The sequence below is a fragment of the Amblyomma mixtum genome, chromosome 3 (assembly GCF_055824585.1).
Source record: "Amblyomma mixtum isolate Tamu chromosome 3, ASM5582458v1, whole genome shotgun sequence".
Taxonomy (NCBI): domain Eukaryota; kingdom Metazoa; phylum Arthropoda; class Arachnida; order Ixodida; family Ixodidae; genus Amblyomma; species Amblyomma mixtum.
In genome coordinates, this window is record NC_143014.1 from 20956453 (window position 1) to 20968776 (window position 12324).

Here is a 12324-nt window from a genome sequence, read left to right on the forward strand (position 1 = left end):
AATAATGTGAATAGGAAAAAGAAAGCAAATAATTCAAATAAATATAGGAACTGATAAAAGGCCTGAGCAGGACACAGAGAAAAAATAGGAAGGGTATGGGTGAATGATGCTAGCGAAAACAAAAAAGGGAAAGAGAAAATATTGCACAACCAAACTCTTCTCATGACTTCACTCAGTGGGCGAAAATAATACCAGCAACTGCTGCCACAACGCACCCCTGCAAACTGAAGTCATGCTGTTTTGAAACTATCTTGCGTGCCCTGACAGTACCCCGGTTTGTATGCTTCTTAAGCAGTTGCACTCATAAGACGTGGACACAACAGAGCTGTTAAAGCAACAGCACAGTACCTCTAGGCACGACCTGCATCACACACAGCCTCAAACTCTGCTCCCTGCTAGGTGACATTCCCTCAAGCAATGCACATGTTGAGTTAATCTTGCAAGCTAGAAAAATGTAACTACTGCAAGCCCAGCTGAATAAGCATGCTATGTGAGAAGCGCCCCACGGGGATTTGCAACTGCATACATTAACTGTTGTGCATGCTATCAGCTACTTTTATTCCTAAAGAAACATCAAACTTTTCCAAGCGCTGCCCTCTGAACAGCCATTGCTCCCCTCATGCACACTCACAACATGAAGTGTGCAAGTATGTCAGCTCTAACACGTGTGCACATGCTTGCACGCTGCTGCTTCAGCAATGATGCCTGGCTCAATAACATCATGCAAGGCACTTGCCACGATCCAAAAGCACTGCATATAGCAGGCATGTTTTTCATTTTACTGAGTACACTGTAAGCATTAAAGTGCCCACATGTGAGCACTAAGAGCAGAGCAGGTGTATTTGCCGAGAAATTCTCCTTTGGTGAAAGCAGCTAGCACAGTTTTGTGTCACTAATGCTCGATCGACCCTCCACAGATGATTCCTAAAGTCCAGAGCACAGCCCATCATCTAAGGCAAAATTAGATTGCAGGCATGAATGTAATGTAATCAGAGGGCCCAACTTGGCAAGGGGGCTAACGTTATGATACCAGACTAACAACTAGGCCTCTTCTATAGCATCACATCCACAAGCAAAACCTTCAAATTTTTTGAAGTGCCAACACTGGTCATCGCTACTGCCCTTCGTATGCAAGCAGCAACCTGCATTTTGAGCAACCAGTCTGTGTGCACTTCAGGTTGGCCAATCAGGTTGACATGCCAGCGCGTGGGAAACCATAAAAACAACGGCGCAACAGTGTAGCAGGCATGTGCGCGATAAGAGCAATGTGAATGGTGACAACATACACGTGTTCTGCGTAGCATTTGATGATGTGGCCCTCTAAAAAGATTACAGCCAAATTGAAATTGCAGTTGCCACCAAATAGTTTCTTGTAAAGATCCACAAGCTATTGCTAAAACCCATTCTGCACCTACCATTCAAGCGCAGTGGCACTTAGAATCAGGCAGCCAAATTTTATTACTCTAGCATAGATAGCCAAGTGGGCTTCATCTGGTCGAACCCGGTGATATCCTTTCCTCGCAACACTGGGCTACACAGCACAGGCTGTGAAATGCCACTGGTGTTCTTGATAAGCTGTAGCGCTTCTCATTTTGGTTTTGCTGCACTCCATGTTCTACAATGTCTCCTTTCTCCCGTGCACCTTCTTTAAGAAAGCAGCTCAAGCAGGCCTTCCCACCAGCTGTCGGCACTCCAGTCACGCTACTCACTCCATTCCCATTTGTGTCCATGTTTATGCAGTGAAACCTCATTAATTCAGACTTCAAAGAATGGGAAGAATGGGCCTCAACTCCTGAACTTTATCTGCATCATAGTGAATTTATTTGATGACTGGATAACGGTCCTCTGTTCTTGAGGTGAAAATTGTGCAGCAACAATTTTTTGTAGTTGCATCAACTGCACTACTGCATACACACTGTCAAGAGTGTCGAAGAAGAACTCCATAATGGTGAAGGTCTCGTCTTTATGACCTCTTCCACAGTGGCATAGCCTCCTCACAAGTGCAATCGCATATGATTGGTTTTATGGCCATTTAACATCCCAAAGCAACTCAGGCTGTGAGGGACACCGTAGTGAAGGGCTCTGGAAATTCCGATCACCTGGGGGTTATTTAACGTGCACTGACATTGCACAGTACATGGACCTCTAGAATTTCGCCTCCGTCAAAATTCAACAGCCGTGGCCAGGATAAAACCCGTGTCTTTTGGTTCAGCAGTCAAGCTGCCATCACATATGAGGAGGCTCCATCACAAAAGGAGAGAACAGCATGTGAGAAATACAGTTTCAGCGCACTAGAAGGAAGTCAGAGAAACACGAGGTGTCACAAGAACAGAAAGATGCCTTCTAAAAAGGAGAGTCCAGCGAAGTGCCAATCAGCGTCTAAAAAGGCGCACGTTTGGCTGGTTGGTTGATGTACAGCCGAAAGCCACAGTTGCCACAGGCTGGCAAACAAGCTCAGGCAGCAAAACTACACCACCAGACTATTTTGGCCTACTGAAGGAAGCCCTCTACTTATTACTGCACCTGCTGTTGCGTGCAAATGCAATTTCAGGCTTGAGGAGGGATATTTGGAACAGCCCTTGCCAAGCCAGTCATACCTCAACATGGCCCCATTTTGGGACCCTGTTTGAATCACCAGGTGCAAGCAGAGCAGCATCCGAATAAGCCAGCATCTTAGGCAATGGACCTGGGCTTTGGCTGTGACTGTGCTGGCAGTCCGAATTTAATGAATTTCAGAATTCATGAGGGTCAGATTAACGAGGTTCCACTGTATATGATTCCCTGCTTTTCCCAGGCACTTTCCTAGCGTGCTCACGTAAAATATACAGTCGACAATCAGCCCCTCGGCACAGTGTGCACTCCTGCAGAGCACATCGCAAGCTGCGCCATGTGCCACACCACCGTTTTGTTTCCCACGGGCCCCTCACATCCCCAGTGAGACACAAAAGGCCGATTAGGACAAGACACAACAGAAGGAGGCTGCACAAATCCTGCCTGGCACGGTGAATAACTGCATGAGTGCCTTAGCATGTGCGAAGAAATTCTCTGAAATTCCAGAACATCCCATTGACGTAGGCAGCACGGCCAAGTAACTTGAAAAGGGAGTCCATCACCAGGCACAAATTCCAAGCACTGACTATTTCTACTACCCCCCCCCCCCCCCCCCCCCCCTCCCAAAGCAGGAGGGCAATAACAACAACCAGGCCCAGTGCATAGCAGGTTAGTTGAGGAAGGCTCAGTGCCTTTTCCTCACAGGGAGACACGCAAAGGGGACATACAAGACACACTGCCTCTGAACCAAGATAAAAGCAAAATACTTGTGGGATGCCCAAACAGCAGCACATGGTCTAACAGTGGCAGACTTCCAAGCATGGGGTAGGGTCAGGCCTAGACTAAGGGGAAACACACAAGCGAACACTACAATTGAGAGAAACATCAGGCAGCATTCCCAGTGGTGGCACAAGGACAGAGGAGCTCACTGCAGTTCCCAGAATGCTCAATTTGTAAATTCCCCCTTTCATACACTGGCCTGGATTTAAAACGTGATTGTGACAGGACACCAAGAGCCTAAGATTCTGAGACCAAGCCGACATGAAGGTGTGTGTAACACTGCATAAAATGCAACTCCTTTTAGAGACTGAAATGGGGATGGAAGTGACCCAAAACAGCAAGTTTGTTTACTAGAAGACAACAGACCTAAAGAAAACAAACTAGGTTCTGATTCAACAGTATTTTTTAGTGTCACGTGGACACAATCTAGATTCTGGAACAAGGTCATACTTTTCAGTCACTTGTATGTCTATATAACTAATTCAAGCACCAGAGACTGTTTTGCACTAAAAATTACTTTTTGCGAGGCACACGACCACAGTAAGGGCTCGCAACTACAAATTTTCAAGCTTTCTGCTTGCAGACTGGTGACCCTACAATAGGCACGATTTATTTAGCAATGAGTGGCAGGAAGACTGCATCCTTCTTTCGTGCTATACCCGATTTAAAATAACTAAATTTCTCATGATATCAGCCCGCCAACCGCAAAGGATAATAATACACCTGGAAAACTATTTACATATATCCTCAGCCTTTCTGCCTGGATACGGACACCGATAATCATTCTCCAGATCCTTAAAAAGCAGTACTTTACAGGCATGTGAAACAGCATTTAGCGTGCAGCCAAGTGATAGCCTAGCCACAAGATAATCCCCTTCGAGCAGATCATCTCAGAGGCTGCATGAAGATGAAATGACAACTGCGACTCTAAGCTAACCTTTATTTCACATTAATTAAAGAAGAAATTCCCCAAAACATTACACAAGCTTCACACATGCTAAGACACTTGCCCTAATGACTGCACCCTCCTGCTAATCCTCTGAAGCACTCCCCTGGTTAAGCAAGCCAAACTAAAGAGAAGTCATAGTGGACACAAAGGATCAGGTCAGAGGAGGTGCAACTTTGTCATGTACCAAACTTTTGAAAAAACTTTTGCCTCTGCTTATTAAAATGCAGCCTGCTACATGTATGCATCTGCTAGACAGTTGTGGTTTACCAAAAAGTACACAGCTGACCCCATTAGAGAGAGCCTTTTAGTGCTGAAATGTGAGCATCAGCACTACAAAAAAAAAAAAAAGAAGAAGACTATCCTAGTTTTCTAATCTCAAATACAAACCAGCTTTACTTGAAGCTCTCATGCACTTTTCACAAGAAGTTCCATTACCAATTAAAGCAACATCTGTCGCAAGGCATGTTAATATAAAAATGACAAAGATGTCTTATAAAATTCACCTGGAGAAATAATGCAGCCTATGGCAATCCAGGCGAGCTTTACCACACCATAAGACCGAGTGCAATATTTTCGATGTGATCTGAACAGCAACGATGTCCTTCACAGATGCCAAGACATAAAATGGGCAGAGTCAGATGCATCAGAAAATGCCCCGTCCTTTTGATACTACCACTGAACAACTCACTTTCTGAAACTAGGGAGCAATGGCTGTTCTTCAGTGCACAAGAAAAAGAAATTTTTTCCCCCACCCCTTTCAGCCCCGCACTGCTGCTCCACCAGAGCTGCAGTGAGCTACTTGTGGCAAGTTAGTGCTGAGAAAAAAAAGCAGGCAGCAGTAACAAAACCAAGAAGAGATGGGTGGGAAGACAGGGGAAAAGGGGGAGGTCAGCGGGAAACAAGAGAAGAGGCATAGGAGCAAAAAAAAAAGATCAGCTACCAAGGTCAAAGAAAGCATGTAAAAAGGACTAAAGAAGTCCATGGTACATCTAATGACTTGTTGCTTTGTTCACTTTTTCGTCGACTGCATTTTTTTTTTTCCTGTTGCCTTTCTGTCAGGACCCACCTGAAGCCTCTGTGGCAGCAGGAAATGTTGGACGGAGATCGCGGTTACAAAAGTCATAATTGAAGCAGCAGTTTATGACCATATCGGTAGGATTGTGTGAGCCCGACTTTGAACACGCCACTGGATTGTCAGGAGGGAACATCTTTTTTTTGTCCAGACACCTGGCACAAGAGAGAGAGAGAGAGAGAAAAAAAAAAAAGACACACAGGGAGGAAAAAAAGAGAGAACACAGGTTACTTGTTTCCGACGCTTCTTGAACACTATTTTATAAAAACTTTCTCCAAAAATAAGTATGTACAACAGCAACAGCAGTGGCACACAAGAAACGCTACCCCGGTCAGCAGAGCCGGCACCCAGACGGACGGCCAGAGGAGAGAGTGCGAGCAAGAAGAGCTGCAGAGAAGGATGGGCCACAAGACACACTGGGCGGTCAATGAAGGTGTGTGTGTGTCTGTGTGTGAGGGCCAAATGAACCTCCTTCCCACCCCCCCCCCCAAACCCCGGCACACGCCTCTCTTGCAACCACCAGTGGAGCACACCTTACCTATTGACAGAACAGGCGGGGAGAGCGTCGGCACGATGTTAAGATTGCAATAGTCGGCCCCTCGGCAGCATTCTATTGCAAACTGATCGTCTACATTTTTTGAGTGGTGGCAAGAGATTGGGTTGTCGGGTGGAATGAGTTTGTCCTTCTCAATGCACCTGGGACAAGAAGAAACAGGCCAAGGCACGTACACAAGTCAACACACGAGGCACACAGACACACAAACAGAAGCTTCCCCAAGCCATGGTTCTAGGCCCATTCTTCGGTGGACAATCCCATACCCTGTATATATCCACACCGTCTCCTCAAGGTGGCCAAGATTTTGAACTGCACTGCTGTCACTGTGCAAGGCTCCCCATGCTGTTTTCCATTACAGACTTACCCAGCTCATGTTCTTATTGCCTTTCCTCCTTCCATGTGGCTCTCACTTCAGTGCTCCAGCCACACTGCTTCCACATGCTACCACACATGTGTCAAATCAAATATTAACACATTTTTGCATCTCCGTTTGCGCTGATGGTAAATTTATCATTTTTTCTTTTGGTCACTGCAATAATCCACATATTTATTCAAACTCACTAACTTTAACCTACGCCCTGTTAGAGACCGACTATACTAATTCACCCTGTACCAAAAATGCAACCCTGAGTCGACTAGTGAGCACAAGTGGGGCGAACTCTGGTGCTAAGCAAGTAAACAGCAAACACTGGAAGTGTGTGTGTGCATGACTAACCTGTGTGCATGACTAACAGACAACCTAGCAGTAGACAGCACAGACTGGCTTACTGGCAATAACCACATTCCCGTGGAAGTGAAGTTGAAGCACACATGTAAACAGCAGGATCACCATTACACAAGTCAAAACATGTTGCTGTTACAATGTAAATGCAGGACAAAAAAAAATACACGCTACACTAGAAACAGAAGCATAAAGAGGTTGCTGAGCACAAGCAGAGATAGGCTTAAAAGCTCACAAAAGAATGGCAACTACAGACCCGACATAGCTCAAACCAACACTCACAAATAAGGTTAAAAAAAAATGCATGATGCCTGCATAAAACCCAGCCTCACTCTACCAATACCCATGCGCTGCACAGTGTCGGAGCATGGTTGAAATTCATCTGAAGCCCCCCACTGGGGCACCCATAACCTCCCTCCGTAGCTTCAGGGCGTTCTCACCTATAATACATGCGTACACATACAACAATCCTTGCTTTTAATAAAATTCTGAGAATTATAACTGCAACCAATACTGCAACATGTGGCTAAACATCAACTCAGAATGCTTTTATAAGTACAGTTTTCATGGAGATCCGCAAGATTTCAGGCTATGATATAGCAGAGATACATTAAATTACTGAGCTTCGGCTTTGCATGATAATCATAAAAACTTCATTAACTCGATCCTTTCAATAAAGATTATATTGCAGTCTTGCCTCACATGATGCACTAACTCTGCCACAGTAATATACACCCCATCTAACAAATGTCTCAGTCAATAATCTGCACACCTATATATTACTAAATTTTATAGTAAACACTGCAAAAAAGTAAAGCATAAGAGAGGTTGCTATTGGGCCCACAGCAGTAGCTGTGCAGAGCACTGCTGCATAGCAGCTACAGAGAGAATTCATGCAAGCCACAAAACAACAAAAGGCTGAAAGAAGAAAGATGCATAAGCACACCATCAACTGCAAGCACACAGAGCTTCTGCATGACAGAACTCCTATTATTGTCAACTACATACCTCTATAATGTCTATACCTTGATATAGACATTATTGGGTGGGGTACCGGAACACAATCTTGCAATACTACTTCATCAAGAAACAAATAGCAGCTTAAACGCAACCCATGTCAAACCCCACAACACTTATCACACACCAGCATTCATCAGTAACAGGAAAGATAAAAGTGAAAAGAAAGCATCTGGAGTGTTGCAATAAAAAAAGCAATCCTGAAAAAAAAAAAAAACTTTTCCGCAAGTGTGCAAAAAAAACTAGATGTCAGCCACCAAGGTCAAAATAGAAAACAAAATTCAATTATACACAAGGTACAAATGTTAACGAGTAAGACGGCCAACGGCAACAAGTCAATAAGCACTCTAATCTAGCCTCACAAGAAGCACGGCCGTGACGTCGTGGCTGCTGTGGCTCCAGCAAATGACAGCGTGGGATGGCCTGCCGACGTCACAGGACTAGTGACATCGGTCACTACGAACACACCAATCGGGCCCGCGAATTTTTTAAAAAGGGTTTTTAAAAATTCATAATGAATTGCTGGCTCAGTTCCGAAGACTCATACTTGGTGTGAATGCTTCTTAGCATCATTTCTAAGCATTGAATACATTTACAAGTGACTCTTAATTCACTGCATAGTCTCTTTAAAGGAGAGTTTTGCCCTCAGCTCATGAAGGACACTGTTTGCATGCAAAGCATTAGGCAACTAACACCATGCAGTTTGCGTCAATCAAAATGAAGCCCTGCCACTTCAGTTTTGTAGACAGTGGCAGTGCACGAATTGGCTCCAGCTCCTGGTGCTAGCATATTCCAAATACAGATGCACACGGTATGCTCCGTGAACACTGCGTGAAGCTCAGAAACGAATAACCTAAAAGCAACTGTGCAAGTTCACTGTAAAACAGCTGCAACGACTTGTGTAACAGACAGCTTTATTTGCTTTGAAACCCAACATCCACACTGCATCACTAATCTCATCAGCGTATAAGCACCGTGCAGAATCCCAGGGGGCAGCACTGCTAGTGGGTGCCAGAGAAAGTGTGCCGAAAGAATCGAGGCCACTTTGGTCGGCGCACGCCCGATCGAGGCGGCTGTAGGAAAGTTGTCACGATCGGTGCAGTGAGGTGGTAGAAGACGTTTGGGCTAGTTAGAGTGACATAGCAATAGATAAACAGAGCAGGAACATGATGCAAGACATTAAAGGCCTGGCTGTGTGCCGGGAATTTATTTTCAAGCAGCAAAGCACAAGAAGCAGGGAAGATGACAAAAGGAGAAGGGTGTGCAGGAACAAGAAGCAAAACAATGCGGAGAAAGAATGACAAAATACACAAGGTTAGTGATGAACCCCCTTCCACATGTGGCACAACTCCACACAAAGCCAGATGCGAATGCATCCACCACGTGGACTGGCCTGAGGAAGTATTCCTAGGCAAAGGCTCAGAGGGCAAAAATGAGGTAGGCAGAGACACTTAAGACTGGTTACGTGTGAGAAGGCGTAAGCCCGCCAGCCCACTTCGTGAACGCAGTTGCTGCGTGCTGATGTAACCCGACGCTACGCAGCTGTCAGTTGTATCTCTGCATGACTCTACGTAGCCTCTGCGCCCCTTCTGATCTACGTGCTAACTTCGTGAAGGCAATCGGTGCCGTACCGCCTGAGGTGCCGTACCGCCCATAGCCTATGCTATGGTGTTAGAATATGTTAGGAGTACAAATTAAAATCAAAGATGCAAACTTGGGACCTTGGATGCGCGGCAAACGGGCCCACTGCTCACCAAATTTTTTAAAGGCCACAGCCTTGGTAGCAATAAACCTAATACCCTGTGGTGCTTTACATTAAATGCTTATTGTGAAAAACACAGGCTGATAAAATGAACTGCTCACTCGCACTGAAAGTTCTAATTCATGCAGCTGTAACAGCCACTACTCTGGCATATGTCTGGCAGTGTTCCTAATACTTTGTCCTCAATATATTAGGCTATATTCGTAAAAGTGCCAACATGGAACTTGAGGAAGTTGGCGCCTGGAAACAAGTTTTTCATACACTAACTTGTGCTCTTGCTTCTGGTTACCAACAGCAGACATTTTTTGCTTAGGTAGCACAAAAAAAAATTGGTTCTGAAGAAAGGAAAGAACTGTCTCACTTCTCAGTGAACCACGAGCAATTTTGATCCCCTGGGGTTCTCAGAGCATTCCACCTCCTATGGAGCGCAGCAAGCAGTGCACAGAGGCAGGGGGGGCATTTGTGACAGAGAAAGAAGCAAGATAAAAAAGGAAGGCAAATGACTGAGGAAATAACAGCACACAAAAAACACACTGACGAGAACAGTGATAAGCGTCAGGTAAAAAAGAGAAGCGGCATCACAGTGGTAATACTCCCTCTCTGCGACTAGTATAACTAAGGGGATGCTGATGCAATTGTCTCTGCATCAGGTTATTCTGAACGGTTTTCTCCGGTCAACTGATCGCAGCTTTGAAGAAATAAGGAGAAGCATGGGTGGCTATGTTAGAACAAAGTGCCAAACAGGAAATCCAGCTGTGGTCTACACACTTAACCCAATTGGAAAACAGATTTGAACTTGAGGACCTCAAATGGAGTACAATAGGAAGCCATCAATCCAAATATATATGCCCAAGTGTAATAGAGAGTTCCTACTAAAACAACTGGCACCAGCTAGAATGCCCAGTATGACCAAACGTTTATTTTTTTACTGGTTTTGCACATCACACTGCACTGAGGTTCTCAAAGATGGATCGTTTACACAAAGGCACATATGGCATCCAAAGGCTAGTTAACATCCACAGCTTTCTAGAACAAAATAGGCAACGACCTCGGTGTATGCCACAAACGACATTCAGTGTTTCTAAGCTCACACATACAGGTTTAGTCTATTACCAACCTCAGATGGTTACCGAGAGCGGCAAGTAAATGCCCGTTCATCAGTGTGCCACTTCTCGCTGACTTCTTAAGATGTTAGTTTAGAATTGTGAGAACTCAGTTACCCTCGGCACTTACCCAAAATTTTGGCTACATCATGCCACAATGCTTTCGAGAAGCCTGCAGGCAAAGCAACCCCTCCATTGCAGGTAACGTGCCAAAATAGCCAAAATTTGCTGGGCCACCGCGCTGAGAAATGCTAAAAACTGATACGGATATCATTTACAGTGGACTATACAACTCTCAATAAATAGGGGGACTAAGAATAACAGTTAAAAAGTTTACTCAATATTAGTTAACCAGCCTACTAGTTAGCACGTCTTACCTATATTCTAATATGTTACACAGCTGACAATGCTATGCCGAAAAAAGCACTCTTAATTCAAGTCAGTAAGGTGATTCCACTCTATAAATCAGGCGAAAAGCATTGTCCTCTCAATTACCGACCTAAACCTCTGACCAGTACCCCGTGCAAAATATTAGAACATATCCTACATTCATGTATTACAAACTTTCTCAAATCTAACTCATTTTTCTCAAGCTCACAGCATCGCTTTCAAAAAACGTATTCTTGTGAAACTCAACTCACTTCTTTCACACACAAGCTAAACCTTATTCTTGATAATCGTTCAATGGCAGATTGTATTTTTCTTGACTATCCAATGGCTTTCGACAAAGTGTGTCATAAACTGCTACTTTACAAATTACAGCTAATGAACAGGGACCTCAAACTTTTTACTTGGATTGAATATTTTCTCACTAACCGTTCGCAGTACGTGTCAGCCAATAATCATAATTCTCAGTCCAGTCCCGTTCACTCCGGTGTCCCGCAAGGCTCCGTCCTTGGTCTTCTTCTTTTTCTAACTTAAATTAACGATCTGCCTCCTTCAGCTTCCTCACATATCCATTTATTTGCTGACAATTGTGTAATCTTCCAGGAAATAACATGCAGCGGTGACATAACCACCCTTTTTTAATCAGACCCAAACGCTGTTTCTTTGTGGTGTAAAACATGGCTAATGGAACTTAACATCAATAAGTGTAAAACTCTTCGCGTATCCAAGACTGACAGAAGTACCCCCACTTATTTCCTGAACCCTATTCCCTTAGAATGAGTACACTCGTACAAGTACCTTGGTGTGCACATCACTTCCACTCTCACTTGGTCTCTACATATCCCGTACATAGTTAACATCGCCAATCGTATGCTGGGTTACATCCGCAAGAACTTCGCCAGAGCTCCTTCATCCCTCAAACTGCTATTGTACAAGACATTAATACGTCCAAAACTAGGATACGCCGCATCCATCTGGGACCCTCATCATGAAAACCTTATTCATTCACTAGAAATGGTCCAACATAACGCAGCCCGCTTCATTCTCTCCAACTATAACAGGACCGCTAGCATACCTTCAATGAAATCAAGCCTTAATCTGCCATCCTTAGTATCACGTGCAAAATGTTTCGTATCTGCCAATTCCAAAATATGTTTCATCATCCACACCTGTGCAGTGAATTAATCTCTCCCCGCATCACCTATCATCAAGATTAGATCATGCCTACAAAGTCGGTGTCCCATTTTGCATAACTAACGCTTTCTTTCAGTCGTTTTTACCTCGAACAGTAGCAGAGTGGAATCACCTTCCCGCACCAAAGGCAACCATCAAAGATTACTACCAGCTTTCCAAGAACGCCTTAGCTAACATTGTATGATTAGACATATCTGCAATTTTTTGATAATAGCCCCGTTTCGTTTATTGTA

At 44.4% G+C, this 12324-nt stretch overlaps 1 protein-coding gene across 6 annotated transcripts in view; it reads right to left on the reverse strand.

Annotated features, from left to right (window-relative positions):
• Positions 1–12324, reverse strand: part of babo (TGF-beta receptor type-1 babo) — a 98075-nt gene that overhangs the window by 39935 nt on the left and 45816 nt on the right. For 2 of the 6 annotated variants that reach the window (XM_089578298.1, XM_089578300.1), the window contains exon 3: positions 5346–5506. The exons of 2 other annotated variants lie outside the window; for them this stretch is intronic. In XM_089578298.1, coding sequence (XP_089434424.1) covers positions 5346–5506 — 161 coding nt within the window. Of the gene's footprint in view, positions 1–5345; positions 5507–5889; positions 6048–12324 lie in introns of all 6 variants that reach the window. 2 more of the 6 variants (XM_089578299.1, XM_089578301.1) reach the window with 1 other exon arrangement.